General features: G+C 37.5%; 1 protein-coding gene across 6 annotated transcripts in view; it reads right to left on the bottom strand.

The window, feature by feature from the left end:
* Positions 1 to 23,725, bottom strand: part of kcnip2 (Kv channel interacting protein 2) — a 129,822-nt gene that overhangs the window by 24,260 nt on the left and 81,837 nt on the right. Inside the window, exon 1 of one of the 6 annotated variants that reach the window (XM_015377696.1) lies at positions 8,984 to 9,048. The exons of 4 other annotated variants lie outside the window; for them this stretch is intronic. In XM_015377696.1, coding sequence (XP_015233182.1) covers positions 8,984 to 9,026 — 43 coding nt within the window. In that variant the 5' untranslated portion in view covers positions 9,027 to 9,048. Of the gene's footprint in view, positions 1 to 3,784; positions 4,397 to 8,983; positions 9,049 to 23,725 lie in introns of those variants that run through there. One more of the 6 variants, XM_015377693.1, reaches the window with a different exon arrangement.

The following is a 23,725-nucleotide window of genomic DNA, read 5'->3' as shown; positions in this document are numbered from 1 at the left end:
AATGGTCTGTTTATCCCACTTCCATAAGGAAAGCAATTTGGAAACATTTCAATCATTGAATAAACCCAGGAATAGTTTCTTTCCCAAAGCTGTTGAGACAAACATTCCCATGGGCGACACTAAACATCCCTCCTGGAAATAAAGTAGAATTCCATTCCATGTCATAGACTGTTTTGCACAAGCTGCACTTTATGTAAATACTAAACATTCCATGTACATATGTTTCTTGTTTTTACATTTTTAACAGTCTCTTTTCAGAATGCTTACCCTTGTTTTTAATTGTGTATCGTTATTATTTGTGCATAATAAAGGCCCCTAATCAACGCAAAACCATATTGCTTGGCAGCCACATGGCTGTAAGGTGTTGCTAAAGGAAAAAGATGTCTGGATTTTTTTACCTCAGTCTCATACATTAATAAACTGGTCTCAAATAAGAAAAAGACAGGGGTGGGACGGCCATTGTGGCTCTTTTTCATTTTTATAAGTCATTTAATAACCAATAGCCATTTGTGTATCAGAAAACCAGCAGAACTGAGGAAGCAGCCCTCAATCATCTTCCTGGCACAAACTACTTCACAAGGCATAGTGCCATATTAATTTCCTTTGAGATGAAAAATGCTGGGCTGGACATGAAAGGATGTCGAACCTTTCAAACAAGATTTAAGCTAGAATCCCCTTAAGAAACAGCACCAAAAACAAACCTGAGTTTATACTCTGAACTGGTTTTAATGGGAGAAAGATAACGGTGTCTTTACTGATCAGAAGCAGAGGAAAGATGATAGAATGAGTTTGTCACAGGTTTTGTCCACTAATATAGTTTAAAATCTGCTATTTCTATAAAGCTATGAAAAAAATAAGAGGGAGAAGGAAGTACTTTCATTAGACATGCTGCCACTCAGTCCTGTATAGATCAACCCATTCAATATCCACCTCATAAAATAAAGAGCCCGCCCCTGTCAATAGCTATTACTTGTAAATCAGTCTGTAACTCATAAAACTTTCAGGGTAAAGTGCTTCACATAAACCCAAGAGTCCTCCCCCTTTCACTGTATCTATCTGCAAAATTACATGTTTTTTAATGCAGGGTCAGAATAATAGCTCATTAAATTAATGAGGATTTTTTTTCCTCGCTAGTCTCACTCCGGCTTACCAGAAGATGATGCATAATCTTAAGAAAACTTGGGTAAAAATGTATAGATTTCTTTTCCTCTTCTTTCAACTTTTCATTGCTCAGTTCACAAAAGAACAAAAACAAATATGCATACATATAAACTGACAGACTCAGTCCAAATGCCTAAAGCAACGAAGGAACATGAGAGGATAATGAGTCAAAATAAAAAAGCAGCCATTATGTAGACTAACGGAAGCACACAGATGATGGATCGACTGACTTATCGATACATTAAAACAATTAGAGTTAAAAACTCATTATATAAGTTGCCTGCCATCTAAATAAACAAAAGTTTATGAGGTCATGCCTAGAAGTGGATCGCTTACAGTTAAAGGCGGTTTCCAAATCCTTTAGTGATTCTGCAGTGAGCCTGGACACTAGTCATTCTGCCATCTGGACTACAATCCTCCATTAAAAAAATTCATTAGCTTAAGTACTTACTAAGGAGTTGGCACACACAGATATACTCTCATTAGGGTGGCAATTTTCATAAAGCATGATTAAAATATGTAAAGCACTGACATGCTCTCAAGAATCGATGTTTAATGTAAATAGAGCTCCATGTGTTTATGTCCAAGTGTGTTTGATTACATCTGCATACAAGTACTTGTAGAGTACAGAGGCATAGATATTAGATTTCCAAGCTTTTAGGTGACAGAGCTGCTGGCACACCTTGACTGCTGGGTGGAGTCCAAAGGCTGCATCAGGGATGAAAAGTGGCTCCAGAATTATCTACTAGAGAACATTTTACTCTTAGCTGTTTTTATCAGAATATACTGCACCCCTGTATTTAATATCGTCATGTACAATAGGAGTAGAGGGAATCAGTACTAATGATAACGGAAGAGAAATCTTAAGATCTAGACAACACGACAATAGGACACTATCTGATCAAGATTTCCCATCTGTCTTATTGCCACAGTGAAAATGGTGATCAGGAGATGTAACAGGTGCTGACTTGACTGAAGGTAAGAAGAACAAAACGTAGGTCATCCTGATAAGACAGGCCTTGCCAGCTGCTGATAACCCACAAGGTAAAGAAAGGACCTGTCATGCCAGCTCTACCATAACCATGAATTGTACAGATATGGAAGTTATTTCCCCAATGTGACCTGAAAATACTATCAAAGAGAAAGTTGAGCTGCCTTTTAAACTGAGATGTTAAAAAAAAGACCTGGGATGATTCATTGTTTGCAAATCATCTATTATTTAATACAACGCTACAAATTCTTTGGGATTTTTTTTAATTATGTGTCATTTGTTAATGTTTTTATATTGTCTTTCAGTGTTTCTTGGGTGACTGTCAGAGTTTTTTGCTACTAATAAGATTTCTTCAGTTTTTTTTTTTTTTTTTGTTAAACTAAAGAACTTCAAAATGAGTTTATAATATTCAAATATATTGAAGTAAACTTTTTAAAAACATATTGTTGTCTAGCCATAAAGTGCTGGTTGTTTCTATTGGCAAACTTACAAGACATTTTAAACAAAAAAACAGGTAAATTGTGGTATTTTAGTTTTCAGGGGTTGCTTTGCAGATTCAGGACGTACATTTGCTTGTTTGTGTAATTGATCTAACCCTTAATTCTACTTCATATGTGAAAATCTTGGAGAAAAATCCCAAGTGATAAGTTTGTGACATGTTTAGACTATGGAGCAGGAAAATTCACACCAGGATGTCCATTTCCATATCAGCTCAAGGAAAGGTTTTAAAATTCTGGCTAAAGCCTAGACTTAAAATCCATTGAGATACTTTGGCCTGAAACAGATAATGCATAAAACCCCTGAATTAAAACCAATTAAGCAAAGAGAGTGACAAAATCTTCCCCAGGAATGTTCAAGAACCACCAAACCTTTTTTCATACTCCTACTCACTGTTAGGTTGTTTAAGATGGCTTTTGCAAACTGTTTTTAGTAAGGTTACCTTTTTCTGGTGTCTTAAATGAACTGCAACTTGCAAACATGACATGTTTTCACTTTACTGTCCTTCCCTGTCACTTTGCTGGGGGACAATAAGACTATTCCTCCATTCTATTCTATTCTATTCTATTCTATTCTTTACTATAAATGGGTGTAGATGACACTCAGTACTTTAAGACGTCATCAGAGGTATAAATAGAATAACTTATGGAGGAAATTAGATTGATCAACATGCATCATGTCAACCTTGGCCACAAAACATTTTGAACTATGATCTCCAGTAGAGCTGGATTTCCTCTCTTTCTGCATCCCTATATAAAGCTTGTAAGCTAATGTGAGCTCTAAAAGTAATGTTGGCACTCCCTCAGTGAAACTAGTGCCTCTTCAGAGCACTCAGACCCATTCCTTCCATTGTCTTATCGATTGAAAGGTAAAAGCACACACCACAGGGGCATAGAGAATCCACACAGAGCTAAAGTTACTTGGTTGTAAACGTGTGTGTGTTTGGGAAGAAGAGGGAGGGATAGTGTGTTGCATGGCCCACCGGTAACAGGAACCCTTGGGCAGGACTACTGCACACTAAGGAGTGGAGGGAAAGGGCAACACTTTGAAAGATAAACTTTCAAGCATTCTATTGTACATTGATACAAGGTTTGTGGTTTTAAAATAATAATAATAAAAAAATAACACTATTACCTTCCCCTCCAACAGGCTCAAACATCCCAAACTGCTCCAGGACTTTGATGAAGAGAGCCATGACCACCAGCACAGCGATCATCTCCAAGCCATCCAGATTCAACATCCTGGGGGACCGCCGTATGTCATCGCACAGAACCGCACCACAGAGCCAAGTCAGACTGGCCTGCTCCTTGCCAGCAAAGTAGCCTCACCCAATCTGAACACTTTGTCCAAGTCCAGCAAAGTTGTCCTCCACTCTTCTTTGCACTTTTATCAGTTTCACTCCAGTCCCAAGTATTCTGATCTAAAATAGATAACAAGTTCTGAAAAAAAATTTAATTAACAATACTGATGAGTTGGCTTGAACAAGTTGATATTCCTCTTCTGTCTCCCAAAAATTGTCCTCAGTCGACCTCTCTTATTCCCCAGTGGTTGCCATTACTGCTGAAGCTACAAGCAAGCGTCACACACATCCAAAGTGTCAAAACACCTAGGCTACAGTTTTAACTAGTTTTCTTCTGTCTCGTCTATTTTTTTTCTCCCAGGCACCCTTCAAGTGATGGAATCTATGGGTGTGCTGTGTCTGTTAGTTCTTTTGGCAGTGGTTGTCAGGAAGTGAATGTTGTGAGGGGGAAAGAGGAGAGAGGGAGTGAGTGAGAGAGAGCCTGCAGATAAAAAGAGGGGGAGAGAGGATGAGTTGAAGATGGCATAGAAAATGAGAGGGAGGGAGGAAAAACTATCCGCACCACAGAGAGTGGGCAAGAATCACACACGTCCACAAACAGTGGCACAGAGTTTGTTGTGGGGGGGTACTAAGGTGAGTCCTCTCTCTCTCTTGTAACATTTGATTGATCTGCTCAGTCGGGTTACCTTGGTAACAGAAAGTGAGAGTCAAATATATTGGCGAGACAATATGCAATATTGTTCATCCACATTCAAATATTATCTAACAAGTATCTGTTGGCTGCATCAAGACGTGCAAAAGCCTACTGGTCGATATCTTGTTCCATTAAGCTTTAAATGTCTTCCTACAAAGTTCTGTAGGCAATGCATAGTTAGCTTTAACACAAACAATTTAAAATTATAGCATCCTCAAAGATCATGTATAATACAGCATACATCTTACAGAGTTTTTCCAGACTCTGCAAATTTCACTTAGATTATTGCAGCACCTGATGTTGCAATAATTCAGCTTGTGGCACTCAAGAGAATATTTAAATCAAAACCTCAAAACTTAAGAGAGTTTATGATTTAAATGAAGTTAACTCAATGAATCTGTAACTCTAACCCAGAAGCTCTGGGTTAGAGCAATGCTCATTAAAAGACTAAAATAATTGCTTAATATATTTTATTGAAACCTCTGGAATAACCTTCACTTATTTACAGAGACGTTATACATCTTTTGTCTTGAGGGGTAGATGTTCTCTTTGTGAGCACTACGCAGTTACACAAACGTTACAATAATCATACATCATATAACCGTCTATACAAAGAGAAAACTCATTGCTGAACAGATAAAGCGTAAACTTTTATGTGTGAGTCAGCGTTGTAGGCAACCCCACCCTCCATAAAATTCAGGAAAATATAGAAAGTACAAGGTCTTTAGTAGAATCAAAGGCTGGACAAGTGAAGCCCTGGGAAAATGATATTACCCAGCATGTACGGAAATTAACTGGTGCTTTGCACCAGGTTTTAGATGGAAAAGGGGCTAATGTGTAATAAACAGAAGAGGACCATGTGTTTCATCCTGACGGTTACTGAAAGCTGCAAAAACAAACACAATCAGACAAGGTGACAGGAAAGATAGCTTTGTTAGAAATCAATATCCTTTTACACTGTTCAAAGGTAACCAGACACCAATACATTTATCTGCTCTTTCCGTGGCAGTAACATATAAGGGTTATACTGAAGCAGAGCTATGATTGCAAAAACAGTAAATGTACAGGCAGGGACTCTCTCAACAGAGACAGAGGGACCAACAAGTGAAATCTGAGCCTAACCTGTTGGTTAGAAATTATGTTCCTGCCCATTTAGGTATTGAACATTTTTCATTAGATTGGAGGGGTATAGAGTCGGACCAAAAAAGCCAGAGACCACATGAAGGAACAAAGGAAGGGTATGCTGAAGAGTGTAAGGTCAGATTTCTCTGTGTTCTGAGGGAAAAGCATCTATTCTTTATTAGCCACAGCACCTATCCCTTCCATTCACCTCATTCTGGCTGTCACCACAGAAAATTGGATCTCCAGATGTGTCCTCTAATGCTGCACACGTCACACTGTTTCATCAGCTCTTCAGCACAGCTACAAGAAGAACCTACATCTTCAAAAGTCTGACAAAATAAACTCTTTAGACTAATTACTATAAGGAGGAGGCATTGCCTTGTATTGTATGATTAGAAAAGGGGAAACAGTGTTGGTTTGGTATTTACTGTAATCCTCTCCGTACCTAAACATTTTAAACACCGATGGATATAAACAACCCAAGTTTTCCTTGGGGTAACATCAGCCTCTATTTACCAATCTGCCTCTGTTACATGAAGATTATTGGTGTGCAATAAAAAAAAAAAAAAACAGTCCTTTGTTAAATGGGGAGGAATTAAAAAAAATAAATATGTCTGAAACAAGATTTGAAGTTGAGCTACACTCAACTCTTTTTATTTTATATGATTTTTTATTTTTTTGGGCTGTTTTAATTTCTATATCAATGGGCTTATTCAATAAAAAAAAGTAAACAATGCCCAATAGTGTTTTAGATATGAGCCAGTTACACTAATTAAGCTAATTGTACTTCAAATTGTTACTCCCATATATATATATATATATATATATATATATATATACACACATTCACACATACAAACACACATTTATACATGTGTAGGTATATACAGCAGAATACAGTTCAAGTTCTGTTATCTGCGTTATTATAAAAGCCATAGCAACACTAATCATAATCGTAATAATAACAATAGTGAATCTATAACATAATGCAAGAGATCTAACGCTCCTGTACCATTTCTGCAACATATATATACACATGTGACATTCACACAAATAAATAAGGTTGCTGAGGAAGGAATTTCATCTTTTGATGCAGCGTTATCTACAGAAGCCAAACTCATGAACAAGTCAGTGTTATAATTCCTTTACGAAATGATTTTCTTGTCACCAAAATTCCGTTGTAGCATTCCAAACACAGATCCTCTATTCAATGTATAAAAGACTTCTTAAATGCTGAAGATCTTTCACTTTTTCAAGCCATTCTTCAACATATGGAGCACTCAGCTTTAAGAACCGAATCCACACACTTTCCTTCCTTTCCGGATCCCTCATTGATTTTTCCAAATTTATTCTGATGCTAAATATACTTCAAGATGCTCTGAGACACGAGCTGTGAGGGTAAATGGATCAACTGATAGGAGCTTAACTTGAGGTTATTGTTCACATTTGTGGTGCTGGGTTTAAGGAGGTAGTGGTCGATTGCAGCAAATGGCTTTACTGACATTCATGTCGTAGCTTATATATATTGCTAAGACATGTCAAGTCTTGGGGGTATTGATTTCAAAAAGTAGTTTGGTGAATATGAGGATTGCTTTAGATTGGTGGAATTCAACTTTAAACAGTAATTAAGTTTTTCATATACTGTACGACATACTGTATATGAAAAACAGTTAAGCTATATAAGATAAAGGACTGTCTTCATCCTGAGGAAAAATACAAATACTATAAACTAATGTGATTACAAAGATGCATCCTCATCTTCTTGCCATCACAAAACGTAATGGAAAGTCCCTTGTTAAGCTACAGTCGTGTTTTTCTCTTTAGCCAAAGGTGACATGTTATATGACCTTGCCCACACTTAACATACAAAAAACATAATTCAGCTTGTTAGAAGAGAAAATTTAAAGGTTACTGAGGTGGACTGGGACATCTAGTGGGCACAGACAGACCTGCAGTGAAGAATAGGGTTAAAATTACAGTAGTTAAAAAAAAATGTCCTTGGCAGAATGATTAATAAGAAACTTATGTCCTTGTAAATAATTCCTAATCGTAACAAAAGTTTGGATTTCTTTTTTTTTCTTCCCTTTTTAACTTAATTCTAGCCATTTATGTAAAATAAATAGACTTATAAGGTAGTGACATTATCTGAATATTTGCCCCTTTTTGTCAGATCAGAACCCCATACATAAGAGTATTTTACTCAGACTATATGTGTAGACCAACATAAAATACTGCATAATTGAAGGAAAAGGTTATAAGGTTTTTTTAAAAAAAAAGCACAATGAAGAGTAACAGACAGTTTAATGGAAACTATGAACATGTTTAATGCAGGGATAGTTTATAGACAATGTTTTCACTTTTAACTTCACTTCTAACTCATTCTAATAATAAAAAACATTAACTGGAGAAGTTAGAAAGTGGCCCAGAATGAACCTTGGGGAAGATGCTGAGATCGACAGCACTGGTGAAAGAATTTGTCGACCGAAGTATTAGTTGGTCACTGCACTAACCTTTGCCCATTAAAAAGTCTGAAGAAGAAAGCCCTTTCTAATGGAGAGATAGGATGTCATTTGAAGCACAAACCCTGGTGACACAAGGCAGCTTTTGGACTTGAAATAATGACAGCAAGGGGAAAGCTGAATCATGCTGTAATGGCTGACTCAATGTCCAGATTGACATCCAACTGAAAACTAACAGAATTTTAAATCTAATGCTCCCAAACACCTTCTAAGCACCACTAGAATAAATGTTTTATAAAATAACAAGTCAAAATTTTAGTCTTTTTTTCAGAGAAAAAAAGACAGGTTCTCCAAAAATTCCATTGAAAGCTAGATTTATTCAAAAAAAATATTTAGAGGGACATAAAGAATGCACATCCTGGTTCATTGATCTACATTTTCCAACTGACAATTAAACTCGACTTTATGCTGGTCCACACTGTAGTTTGTCATAGCAACATGAGGCAATCAAAATAGAGATAAGAGTACTTTAAAAAGTAATGTAGCTAGGTAATCCAAAAGCTGTGAGATATCAGTTTGGTAACACAAAATAATATTTGTTTCAGAATGTAAAAATGTTGAGTATAAGGGGCTTATTTACAAAAATCTATAAAAACGTTCACAATTTTAATATGACAGATGTCACATATAACACACCCACCTCTTGGCAGCTAATTTGTTTCATTAAACCTTGAATTTATGTTAAATGTGTTACTCACTTTTCTTCATGAACAGCCAGAAAGACAGAGGAAAAAGTGACATAAAAACCAGAGAACAAAAGCCTCCACCACCCTCCTCAGTGCTACCCAGCATAAACAGCGACTGAAGAACCCTCATAACTAAAGATGAGTCGTGGGCTGCATATGACTGTCTTACCAGACAGTTATTTTCATGTAATCAGTAGAGTTGTCATGTTTCTCCTCCCTCTGTGCCGGTCTTAACATGCTGTTTTTTCCATGATCATGCACACCCAAACAAGCACATGCATTCATCCATGGACTGCACACTGTTTATCCTCCATAAGGCTATAAAAGATGTAAAAAGCAACTAATCAGTAGGTTTGAATAAGGCCTTTTATCCATGGCTTGTATGTCCAGCAGCATCACGTCTGGTGCATTGTTGTGTTAGCTATGGCTCTTGGCAACATACAATGCATCAGACGACAGCAAGGACTGCTACAGGCAGTACAGTAGGTAAACACCTTGTTACAGTAGTTGGAACCACAGCTACTAGAAATGTTGTGAGTCAAAAAGAAATCTCACCCAGGGTTGGAAATGAACAATGTTTTATGTATTTATGAATGAAATGCAGAAAAAGTGAACTTTGAATTTGACACATGCTGGATGGATATAAACCTAATGGGAGAGAAGAAAGAGAATGGGGAAGAGGGTGTGTGTGTATGTGCAAGGGTTGGCGAGGGGTCTAGGCCAGGAGGCAGTAGGAGAGAAAGGGAATTACAAAATAATACAGAAGTGACTTGGGCAGGTAAGTGAAAACTGAAACTACCTCGGGCAGCTGGATAAATCACAAAACAGAAGTGTAGTTAAAATGTACACAGAAATCACATGACATTAATGCAGCTTTAATTAATTGCCAGCAGAGGTCAGTGTAGGCTAAGGTTTTTATACACTCCAATACGCTCTCTGCATTAACATCCATGCATTGCATGCACACATTTTGCATAAACAGAGATGCAGCTAAACGGTTTACTTCCTTATTCCTTCAAAAACCATTATTCAAAAAGATAAAGAAAGAATGCATCAGTTATGAAAGATTCCTAACTCTTTCCTATCTCTATTTAATTGATCAAACTAGACAATAACTGAAAATGCATCAGTCCATAAAAAATATCACTTCAAATTGAAATATCTTTTTTTTCTTACAGTATATGGAAGAAAAATACTAGGAGTGAAAATTCTGTTGCCTTATACCAATTCACTTAAGGACACATAACAGTGGCAGCTTCATTGCCCATGAATTGGTATCTAATTAAATTGCCCATTGGGGAACAGGGCAATGACACCATGGACATCTGACATGATGTGCTGCCTGATCAGCTAATCAAAAAGGATAAAGCTATCCAACCTATAGCAGAGGACAAATATACCTGGACTACCTATGCTGAATCAAACAAAGTGACAAAACAAGAAAAGGAAGCAAAGTTTTGGTAAACAAATACTCAGGAAAATTATGGATATTAGGGATTTATCCACCCAGACTTCAATTATAGCATAAACAAAGTTGTGCATGTGAGGTAGGAGGAAGGGGATTCAGCTAAACATTTGTTCAATCAATCAGCTGTCAACAAAGACAGCAAGAATGAGAGGAATGAAAGGGAGCTGCCTGATTGCATCTTCATGAACACAACATATAGTAGCTTCAGTCGACCAGGCCTGGATGCTCACAACATAACAAATATCCAGGATATATAAATATATATCATTTATTTAATATGCAGACTTAAAATGTCTTTGGGTGATATCAGACTGATTTATAAGGTTTAATCCTTCTTGTATCAGTGTGAGCAGGAGCAAAAAACGCATTAGCATGGCTGTGCAGCCTTTGCTGCTCATTAACAGTCTGCAGAGACATAAACAAACTCATATACACTGCAGGGTTATCTTTTTAAGGAGTTTTCTTTAGGAATAAATATCAAAATGAAGCTTTTCCTACTAGCAGTCATTTGTAAAATAAAGATAAATGTGCTACACTTCTTGGAAGATGTTACTTTTTTACTCACAGAAGACATCTGTATGCAAATAAATATCAATACTGATTTTTATAAATTATTATTACATTTTCATCCTAAAAACAGCTGCTGTAGCACTTTCTCTGTCCATTCAAAGGGATTTCACAAACGGCATGAATGTTACATCGCATTTTGTATTTAAAGTGATACTAAATAAATAACATTTAAAAACACATAAAAAAAAACAATATGGGCTGATGAAAGTATACATATACACAGGTACACACAAGACAAAAAACTACAAACTACATAAAAAGTATGATTTTAGAAAAGTCTATTAATTAAAGGAAAAACACAAAAATGTTATATGTAAAAAGACCAATCAAATCCCCCAAAAGTGTCAAATAAAAAACAGCAAATAACAATATAGGTGTAAAAAAAAAAAAAAATACTTATTTAGCAGATGAAAAAAAAAATCAAAGGCATATACCAGGTATAGCATGGAGAGTAACTGAAGGTGATTAAGGCTACTTCATAATGATGCTACATTGCTTTTCCTTTACAACCACAGTTCATAGGTGGAATGCAACTGCAATTGAGAGTCTTTGCTAAACCATTTCTGTATTTGATATTTAATAACTATTGTTATTCACATATTCCCTACTACTAACAAATGTAATACCTTGAAAAGCTTGTTTCTATTTCTATGTAACAATCACTTTCAATCCAGATTACACAAGATCTGCTGAAGAAGAACAACGCTAGTCTATCAAGTGAAACAGGTTAACACTATTATCAAAATGTGCAGCACTTGTGTTTCTCACTTTTTATGGTCAAAGAAATGTATCAGTGAAGAGTACTGATCAACATTATAATTAGAAGGAAAATACAGTGAAGAGCTGCAGTGGAACCCTCCTTAATGCGTAAAATTGCATTTATATATTTTTTTACACTGTTTAAGTATTTCAAATTATCTATTGACCTGTAATATTAGATTAATATTTTTACAGGACAATCCGTTCAATTATAAAACATACTCCTACAAATCTGACATCCACAGCTTCGTGGGTATATGGGTGTATTTCTGTGTATGGTTCTCTCATTAGAAAAACATAAAAACACTTATGCAACCTATCTTTATACAGGGAAGTATTACAGCATCAATTCCCTCAGAGAGAGAAAAAAAACAACTTTAAAAGCAGAACAAGCAGACCTTCACTGTAAATCCTCAAAAACGCATGTCAGGAGAGCAAATGTTTCCTAGGATTTCTGGAAGCCTACTACTGACAAGACACAGATGGATGCTCACACATTATGAAATTGCTTTTATCTGTCATGTGGTCTCCTTTTCCCCCCACAAAAGCCAGGCATGAACACAGGTCATGACGCGTTATACGGGGTGGAGAGGGCCTTACAGCTATAAATAACACTGAGAGGAACTCGATTTGGAGAACCGGAGGTGGGAACTGATGAGATCACACATACCCGTGTGTGTGTGTGTGTGTGAGAGTCTACAGACACATGCAGCCACACAAAAGGCTTGGATCTGTGGAAATGGAGATGGAATCAAACTGACATCATGCAGACTGGCAGACAGACAAGCAAGCAGACAAAACAGTAAGATAGCAGCAGAAAAGTGTGCAGGAACAGGCTGACACACCAGCACGACTGAGAGGAGGGTGTGAAGTGACACTGAGGTGCCTGCCTGGAAAAGGAAGCGGGGAGGAGCACACACAGAGGGACAGGGAGGAGGAAGATGGTAACTAGCATGATGTTCAAATGAATGAAAAGGAAATAAAATGAAGCAAAGATGCAATGGTTTATTTCATTTATGATATTTTTAACAAATTCAATTATTTTGTATGAAATTAAGTGCACCTGCAAGTTTTCAAGGGAATTATTAATTTAGGTATAGTATTTTTTATTTCCCAAAATGCACATGATTTAAATGTTTTTGCCTTTCAGAAAAGGCGGGCATACATTGTATAATTTTGTTCCCTTATCGGGCCGATTCTCCAGTCATGCAAGAATTTTTTGGATCAGGCCCAGTTTCAGGCTCGTGCGTCTTGCATCATGTACTGTACAGGGGGTAACAAGGGGCAATTAGCCTCTAACAACCACCTCGCGATTAGGAATCATACAGTAAGGTCGGGAGAAAATCAAACATTTTTACATTCAGTTGGCCATTGTGAGGTGTTTGTGGGCGAATCCATCCTCCGTTTCATGAACAGAGTTTACAGCCAATCACATTGATTTACTTCCTGATTTAGTCAGATTTTTGTCATAGCTTTGTGCATAAAAAAAAAAAATAGTTCTTTAGGTCTGTTAGACACATTAGGCTTTAAAAACAAACATTGCTTGTCCATTTGTTGAGGATCTCATTAAAGAATGATTGCCGCTTTTTCACAGAGAATTAAATATTTATAGGGAGAGGATTCTACAATTCAGTTGACAGGGCATGAGATTACTCGTTTTTGGTTTGTGTGATACAGTACATGTATGAGCAACATCAGGACCATTTTATCTTTATTTATTCTTACAATACATGAAGAACTACTGAAATGATTTTTTAAGTTACACATAAATAGATAAATTAATTCCACGTGGGAAAAACAATTACCTTAGTGTTAGGATTCAATCAGTGATAACCTACTGAGCCTACTGGCACAATCTGAAGCCATTCTATGGGACCGATAACCGCTTGTAACCACAATTTATTGGATAACATCTGAAGCAGCTGGAAACAGATACTTAGTATTTACTGTGTAAAATAACACATAATCAATATAAGGAGGAAGCCCATGAGATGATGCACAGCTCCTATCTATTAGAACAACGTTTTAGACTTCATCTTCCCCTGCTGCCAGATGATTACATCTAAATAGTTACATTGATCCACTTCCATTCAAGAAATAAACCTGTATTGTTATCTTGGTCTTACTCTTGCCAATGAAAGATTGGCAAAAAAAGTCATTTTTTAAGAAAACCAAGAATAATCCTACTTGAAGTTTCTCACATAGAGAAATAGCAAATATTAAAAAGAAAGGGCCCTGGTGTAAACAGACCATAACACCTTTTTTGAAATTGAAAAGACATGTTTAGCTAAAAAACAATCCCTGCACTTTAAAACAGTATCAAACATGGCCATGGTAGCATCGTGTTATGGATATGTTTTTTTCTTTTGCAGGGTAAGGGAAAGTATTCAAAGCTAATGGGAAGAATAATGGGTATAAATACTGCACAATCATGTGAAAGAGCCAATTTTAGAGTATGCAAAATACTTTAGACTGGAGAATGGTTCTTTCAGGAGGACAAATATCAGAAAATAAAGCCAGAGCTACACTGGTACAGGTTACAATTTGCTGCATATTGGATGGAAACGTATTTTTCAGATCAAAGCAAATTAATTGAATTTGCACAGTTCTCTTGTAATTCTGTTTAATATGACCTTGTAGTATGTTTATGAAGTATATGCTGTTCTCCTTACTGCAGGACTCATTCAAAGCCCTGAAACAAAGGTAAAATGCCCTCCACAATCATTGGCACCCCTGTTTAAGATGTGGTCGAGGACTTCAAAAAATTCCCCTTTTTTTTAAACAACAAAGAACCCAATTGCAAAAAAAGTGAAAAAAATCCATCCTTTTATTTAAGTACATTACTTTGGTGGTAAAATCTCACATTTAGAAAACAAACTATTTGAAATCATGTGTTCCACAATTATTGGCACCCCTGATGTTAATACTTTGTAAAGCTCTCTCTCTGGTGAGAGAGAGAGGGATCTTTGACCATTCTCCTTTGCACAATTTTTCTAGATCATCCAGTGTCGTGGGTCCTCTCTTGTGCACTCTCCTCTTTAGCTCGCCCCACAGGTTTTCAATTCAGTTGAGGTCTGGGGACTGAGATGGCCATGGGAGGACCTTGAGTTTGTGACTGCTGAACCATTTTTGTGTAGATTTTGCCACGTTTCGGATCATTATCCTGCTGAAAGACCCAATGACGACCCATCTTCAGCTTTTTGGCAGAGGCCATCATGTTTTCATTTAAAATGTCCTGGTATTTCAAAGCCTGTGCCATGTTTACCCACGCCACAACGCAAAAGGGGAAAATAAGTAATTAGCTACCGAGGCAGTGAGGAAATGGGGCAAGTTTGTCCGACAACGGAGGGACATTACCGTGAAAAAGAGCTTGGATCCAGATGGACAAAAGGCCACAGCGATCTTGCGCACCTCGTACTGCTAGCTGGTCCAATTTCACGAGTTGTTTTCCACAATCGTTGTCATACAAACAAAACAAGCTGCTAAGGTACCAAACAGGAGATGCGCATGAATAGAGCAGATGTAGATTTGACCAATCAGAGGCCTCCTGTCTGCGGTCACCTAAAATTTTGGAGAGGTGCTGCAGAGTGTCTGCGGAGGGGGGAGGGGACGTCTCTGCCTTCACCTCAACACCTACGCAGACGACCTAGTTTCGAAGTATAAATCAGCCTTTAGTCTCATCTGACCAAGGCACACGATCCGATGTCCACACGAGTGTTGGTGAGAAAAGGCTTTTCCCTTGCATGCCATCCAACAGCTCGTTGGCATGTAGAGAGCATCTGATGGTTGTGTTGGAGACTTTGTGACCCCAAGATTCCACTCTTTGTTGCAATTCTGTGACAGTAAGCGTAGGACTTTTTTTTTACTTCTCTTACGATCCTCCTCAATGTGCGTTGTGGCAAAATAAACTTGGGACCTCTTCCAGCCTTGTTTGTCACTGTTCCAGTTGTTTTAAACTTCTTAATGATTCTTCTGACTGTAGATACAGGCAAAATAAGGCAAGTTGCTATTTTCTTGTAACCATTGCCTGACTTATGAAGGTGGACGTACATCTGCCTTGCTTGAATTGTGTGTTCTCTTGTCTTTGCCATGCTAAGGCAAGATAACACATTCTCTTTTTGGGCCTCATCCAAAAAGAGAATTAGGCCTTATATTTATACCCCAGGGAAACAGTAAGTCATGAATTACTAATTAAAAGTTCCTAGATACCCTGACCAACTTTAGCAACTACAGAAAAATACATTTAAAGGAAATCAATAACATTTTTTAGCAGAATTGTTTGGGGTGCCAATAATTGTGGGACACATGATTTCATGTTTTTTATTTTCTAAATGTGTGATATTTTTCTCTTTTTTTGCATTTGGGTTCTTTGTCGTTAAAACAAAAACGAGAATCTTTTTGAGTCCTCAGCCACATTTTAAACAGGGGTGCCAATAATTGAGGAGGACACTGTATGTGTTATATATGCAATCACACAAAAAAGATAAATCCAGCCTCCCTTTATACACAGACAAGTGTTTATGCTGAACATGGCTGACTTAAAAACATCATACTGATGCAAAGTGCAAAAAGTGACTGACAGGTACTGCTTGAGAAAATGACAAGTGGGACATTCACAGTAAGTTAAAAGTGACAGACTGCCATCAAAAGGCTGCCAGAGTGTTGGTAATGGAGTATTTTTGTAAGACAGAGATATTTATCGATTTGGTTACTTAATATTATGATGGACACAGTCTTCTTAGAAGTGAATAATTGCTTTATCCCTATTTTACCCATATTTCTGTTGCTTAACTCAGATTCTCACTGGTTTCTTTCAAGTCTAACTTAACATATTACTCATAGTATTTTTGCCACAATCTATCCTATTCTGTCTTTTTCTTTTTTCCACATATCCTGACAGTTTCGCGCTGTCCCTTTGATATTGACTTGAGGTTGCCCCGTACTGTTTCTGAAGGTTGTTTCTGTCCAGGATCTGCCCTCCTCACACCAGGGTGGCCAACTGAATGTGACAGCTCAGTCCCAGTGGGAACCCAACAGACTTTTAGTGCCTCTAATGACCAGCCTTCCAGGTGGATAGAACTGATGGACACCCTTTGTTTGCTTCCACTGTGGTCCATTGCCAACACTCTACCATCACTACAGTAGTATAGGGAGACAAGAAAAACATTGGAGCAAATTCTGGGGTTTATGTTGTTTTCTTGTTTTTTTTTAATTAGGTCATAGTTACAAAAGGTTTTCAAGTTGAAAGTTCAGCTTCAAGAAGCAGTCCAGTTGATTTCTAAATTTCACCTTCACAGTGTAGATATAATGTTGCATAAATCTTAAAGACACCACAATTTGTTTTATCTTATAAATACCACTGTGCTGACACCAGACTATGAAATGGGTGAAATTAAGAATATCAAAAGCACTGCAACAATTGTTTAAACATAAAAATTCAGTTATTTATACAAAGCATATAAGTGCTCAACAAGAATAAATACAGTTTGTCCCCTTTTGGACCCCTATTATTGTATTGAAAGGAATAATATGTCCTTTTAACAAAGAGCCATCCCACTATTTTTTTCACATGATTAAAAAGATTCACAATTTCTTTAAAAAGCAACTATTTAAAATTTTTTTTAAAAAATACTTTTAGATGCTTCTGCTGCCATCTGCAGAGCATCAAGCAATCCAACCTTAAGCTCCAATAATCAGGCACAAGTTGCTCAAAGAGGAGATGGAGTGTAACAGAAAGATCTCTGTGGTGTCCAATAGCTTTAGTTAACTTAGATTCATCCACTGCTCTAAAAAACTATAGTTAGCAGCAGATTTATCCAGCTGCCAGGGAGACTTGTCAACGAAGGGGTGGAAGATACACTTCCCTTGAGTTAGTACGCCTTTAATGAAGAAGGGGCTGGCTGGGGAAAGATGATTAGAAAATTAATTATTTATCAAAATGCTACTAAAAATTTCCCCCTGAAAACTGAAAAATTGGGAAGGAGTCATTAAGGTTTAAATTGAATGTTCTGAACTTTGAATCCAGACCTTTTTATGGGTGCATGCATGTGTGGAAAATGAGTATGTCTGTTTGCCTGCACACAGCTAAAATCCTTTTACAACTTAAGCCATACCTCTTATTTCAAAAGCTGTGTTTTTGATCATGGATTTAAAACATCTCAATAGCCAGGCTGTAGAAATCTGAGTAATCTACTGATGATCCAATTTACACCAGTAACGGCTATCTATGATCTGAGCGTATAGAAATAAAAGGGTTATGTTAAAATAGCTCCAGTGATATATCCTTTTTGTGGAGATTTCCCTTCTTCAAAGCTCTCGTTTAAAGCTTCTGGTAAAGCTAATCTGACTTCAAATCATCTTAAAAAAAGAAATTATGTAAATATTATATTATGTACAGTTTGTTACTAAAATGGTTGCAACTGTTTGTGTTGTCGTCATAAACAGAAGGAGAAGACAGCAGTAAGTTAGTAATGATCGGAGATAAAATAACATAGAAAACCAGATAAACCTCATGGATGGCAGACCATAGAGGTAAGATGAAAGCTGAGGGACTATATATACTGTATATATATGTATGTTTGTGATGGACTGGTGACCTGTCCAGGGTATACCCCGCCTCTCGCCCATTGACAGCTCGAGATAGGCACCAGCACCCCTTACGACCCCAGACAGGTTAATATCACGGTAGGGTGAAGGTTTTTGAGGACCCAAATGCACCAGTCATGTGGCAGAGAGTCAAAAATCCCAAGTGCAAAAATACAAAGAACCAAAAAAGCCAGTAAACATCTGGGGAAAACTCACATGGGGAGCCAAAGATGAGGAAGCCTCAAAACAACAAGGAACCAGCACTGAGTGACTGCAGAGGTGGTGTACTGTATATAAGGGGAACAGAACAAAGGACAGACTGATGAGGTGAATATGGAGCAGGTGTGAGTGGAACTAAGTAGAAAGACGCCAAGGGGAAAGGAAAAAAACAAGGGGGCAACAGAGAGTAACTAAAGACTGCTTCAATATAATGGAAAATAAACCGAAGATCACCAAAACAGATAACTGATAACTGAAAACTAAAAACTAAAAACCCAGAGTCCCAAAAGGGGAGAACATAACAGGATAAAGCGTGACTGAAAATGGATGGATGGATTTACAAATGTATAATGTGTTTAAAAACATATTTAAACTTTTAAAACTTATGTTTAAACTAGGTGTGCAAATACCGATTATTTTGCGAATGGATTAATCTGTTGATTATTTCTCAATATTAATCGATTATTAACCAAATACTCAAAGGATACTCAAAAAAGATTTTTTACAGAATTAAACAAGGTGAATCTAAAACTTTTCCGCTTGAGGAGTTCTGGATAGAGCATCTTGACAAACATAAAAGGATTTTCTTTTATCTTAAAAGCAAAATCTTTATATGTATTTTTTTTACATTTTTGGTATAATTACTCCTCTAAGTGGGTCTCTCTGTCAGCTAAAGGCATGTTTAAGAATCTCTATACTCCAGTTAACGACGAATCGATTATAAAATTAGTTGACAATTATTTCAATAATCGATTAATCATGATTAATCCAATTAATTGTTTCAGCCCTAGTTTGAACAATAAAATATTATGTATTTTATTGGTATTGTAGTTAATATATCACAGATTCACTTTGATCAAACAAATAAAAATACATCAAATAAAAAAAAAGTCAACCTGTTGCTTCCAGACACCAAATTAAACTCACCATTCCTACATTATGTTAGGGCTTCATTGTGCATGAAGCGTGACTTTCTTTAGCCATGATAGAGAAGCTAGTTAGAGAAGTGGAGAATTGGAGAAGCTAAACACAGGGTGATCCTGAAAAAAAAGCTGCGAAAGGTTAGAAAGTTCACTTCCCATGAGGACTAAAGGGCTGGTTATACTCCTGCAGCAGTGTGTCGCAGAGAGTTTGTCTGCCTCCTGTCTGCAGCCACCTACAATTTTGGAGAGGTGCACCATTGTGTCTGCGGAAGGGGAGGGGACATATCTGCGTTAACTGCGTCACACACGCAGACAACCTGGTGTTTGAGTATGAATCGGCCTTAACCCTGCCCTATCCAGTCTGACCAATCTAGAGCTACATTGAGTCTTGAAAAAAAGTGTGCAGTCTCGTATTAAAAATTATTTTCACCTACAGTAGAAGGCCATAATCTACAGGTGAAGTATACACTAAAAAACAAACTGTTATATTCATAACACTGTTATTAAAACTGTTACAATACTTGTGATGCATAAGTGTAAACCCGTAACTGCTCTCCTGGATAAAAATAAAATAATCTAATTTTATTCATATAATTTATTCTAATTTGATTAGATCGTCTGGACGTAATGAAAGGTATGAAATGTTAGTTTTTTCCTAACAAAACAGCATATTTTTGTATGTTGAATGCTATATCATGAAGACAATTGACAAGTTATTGCAAGTCAGCATATAAGACCCAAATGATGCCCAACTTCAGCACCATGGACAGTTACAATTAGTACTGGAGATCATGCCCTTTCCCAATTATTTTCAATGTACACAATATTTAATTGAGCTTTGTCAGCTCAGCCTGACAAAGCGTAAATAACACATTTTGCTTTTGTTCTTTCACAGAGAAAACTCTCACACGACCAAATAAAACTACAATGAACTGTGATCACACTCTGCTTCACAGCTCTGTATAACATTTCATCAAACAGAATATTGGATCCTAATTGCTTGCTGTTACAAGGACCTATTATGAGTTTTTACAAATACACATATCCATTCAACATTCATTAGCCAATTTAAACAGTAACAAGTTCTTAAATGTGATTTGGCTGAACTGCAGGTTAAAGTAAAATCCCTATTTGAGATGCTGTAGCTGGCCTTGGGAACATGCCTGAAGGACATATCGGTGAATGTGTCACAACCACCAAATATCATGTCAGCTCCCTGAAATGTCTTGCTCCTTTGCTTTGACTGTCACCTTCTAAATGTCTTTTTGGATGCTAAAAGTCAAGCTGACTTTAAACATCTTCCTCAAAAACTAAATAGAGTTTTTCAGAGTGCTGTCAAACCAAATAATGTACAGTAAGATTCAAGGTCTCGTTCAACTCTAATCAGCTGCCACAAAACTGTGTTTTAAGCTCTGTGTCTTCTCTTTTTTATTCAGATGTTACTGAACTTTTTTTTTTCTCTCTCTTCCCTACTTACAGGCACACACTCCAACAGCTACTGATAGGGGTTTATTTTTAGCCCAAGTGAGGGGTGTGTATACAAATGATGAATGATGGTGATGTTTCACGTATTTCTCGTAGAGGGAATAGAGGAGGGAGGACGATGAAGGGGGTGTAAAGGTTGAAATCAGTTCAAGGAGCCAGCCTATAAGAGATGACACAAACTAAAAGAGTTTTTACAAAGCTGCAAGTGGTGTGAAGAGAAAAGCTAGTAGGTCATGACTTCCACTTGGCATCTGGGGTGATGCAGCAAAGTCACCCACAGCAGCAGAAGATCAACAGATAATGGCTCTTCTTTCAAGAGACATTAACAACCTGCCATAGAACCTCTATTTATTGTCATAAAAAAGCCTAAATCAATTGACAGCTAAATTTATTAACACAAATTTTCTATTTTCTTGTCTTTTATACGACTCTTCTTCAGAGAAGATTGAAAATGTTCTCAAGGGAAAAGAGCCTGTAGCCATGCATAAATCATTTTGATTACGAGGAGGAGAAACCACAGACAGCGTGATGATGTAAAGGGGGTTAAAGACCTGACAGGCAGCACGAGTGAAAGCAATAACTTGATCAGCTTGGGACAATGTGAAATGTGAACAGCATGGAGCAGATTAGGGATAAAACAGTGCAAATGATGCCAGTGAAAACAAAGGATAAGAAAGCAAGCAACAGATAGACAGAGGGATTATCCAGCATACACAGGGAGCACAAATAACTACTAACCAACTGTCGCTTTTCCTTTTTATAACCTGATCTGGAATACCACTGTCTGTGTGAAATTGGCAGCACATTTCAAAACAGAGGTGTTATTTTTAAACACAACCCCTCAAAGCAGAACTATTTTTCCACATGCTTCGACCCTCTGCAAGGAATATATTTTTAGGCCACCTTTTTATAATCTTCATTGTGATCATGTAAGTCAGGAGGTGTTAAAAGCAGACAGAAACAGAAGGAACTGTGCAAGATAACTCAGGTGAGAATCTTTGCATGTCTGGAGACAAAAGCAAGTGTGTGCTAAGATGTGATAAAACCACATCTGTGTAGATGCTAAGCTCTTCCTTCATCTATCTATTCCTCATTTTGTCTGTGCTACTTTTTATCTTGTCACAAAATCAAATAGCAAAGGAACTGCCACAACTTTGTTTGCACATATTAAAACAATCTTTAATGAAGCAGAACCAAATCTATTAAATGGATTATATGTCTTCCAGTTGGCTGAGGAGGTTACAAACTGTGGGGCTAAGCACAGCTTCCTGTTGAGTTTTTCATATTGCCCATTATGCAATGATATGAGAAAACACCCAGCCAAGCTGGGCCAAGCTTCACCCCCATTGTATAAGTTACCCTTATGATGATGAACTACTCTTTCACACTGTGAATGCCATCACCACACACTGTGTTATGACTTAACCGTATTTGCATGCAAATACAGCTACAAATGTGGATCCAAATCAAACTCCCTGCAAGCACTTCCAAAACAGCCTCTGGTAGTCTATGTTTGTTTAAAACTGTTGAAAGCACAGGCGTAACTTTCTCAAGGACTGGTGTGGACATGTCCCCGCCAATACCGGTAATTTCTGCTTTTTCCCCTTTCCACTCATTTACTTTAGCCAAAGGTAACAGAGGTTAGGTGCAGCTATAGTGCTGTTAGTTTTACTCACATGCTTGGAAGATGTCTAGTGCTACTACCACAGATGATCTCGCTCTGGAAATGGAACTGAACAATTCAGATTAGCTAGCCGAATGAATAGAAGGGGTAGAGAGTAGCCGCCTGTGGCTGTCTGTCACAACTCCAGTCATACACGTGACGTCATACACATGACACTTTGTTTAAAAAAAAATATAGATATAAAAAATATCCCCACGGATGTCTGGGGGACAGTGATTCGCCTACATGTTATGAATGCTGGCGGACCATAAAGAATACATTATGAACAGTTCAGTTTGTGCCTTCAACCAAATATCTTCAGAACAGCTCCAAATGACACAAAAGACGTATGGGTGAGTAGAACATGATGTAATAACGTAAAATCAAGGGCCAATGTAAAAAAAAAAAAAAATGGCATTCCCCTATAAATACCCTGGTTGGTACTAAATGTAACATACAAGTTGAAGTAGACAAAGACAGAGACTGAAGTGAACTTTTTTGGCCACTGAGGTTTTTTTTTTACCAGCCAAAATTTTGTTAGGCATAAAATAAAAATGAACAACTAAGAAAATTATTTCAAATCTTTTTTGAAGTTGTACAGAATAAACATTTAAGTGCGTCGAGTTATTGACTAACTTAATCTAATTTATGACTAGATCTACATAAGGACAGCTTGCCCTCACAGACAGCCCTACCCCCATCTCCAACGTGGAGTCCTTCCGCTTCCTGGGCACCACCATCACCCAGGACCTCAAGTGGGAGTTGACCATCAGCTCCCTCGTCAAGAAGGCCCAGCAGAGGATGTTCTTTCTGCGGCAGCTGAGGAAACTTAAGCTGCCAACTCGGATGTTGGTGGAGTTTTACACCTCCATCATTGAGTCCATCCTCACCTCCTCCATCACCGTGTGGTACGCTGGCGCCACCGCCAGGGACAGATACCAACTGCAGCGCATTGTGCGCTCTGCTGAGAAGGTGATCAGCTGTAAGCTGCCATCACTCCAGGACCTGTATGTCTCCAGGACCAGGAGGCGTGCAGGTCGCATCACAGCCGACCCTTCTCACCCTGGACACAGACTGTCTGA

The sequence above is a fragment of the Cyprinodon variegatus genome, unplaced genomic scaffold, assembly GCF_000732505.1.
Source record: "Cyprinodon variegatus isolate N-32 unplaced genomic scaffold, C_variegatus-1.0 Scaffold157, whole genome shotgun sequence".
NCBI lineage: Eukaryota > Metazoa > Chordata > Actinopteri > Cyprinodontiformes > Cyprinodontidae > Cyprinodon > Cyprinodon variegatus.
The sequence above is the reverse complement of the archived record's forward strand: the minus strand, read 5'-3'. Positions and strand labels throughout refer to the sequence as shown.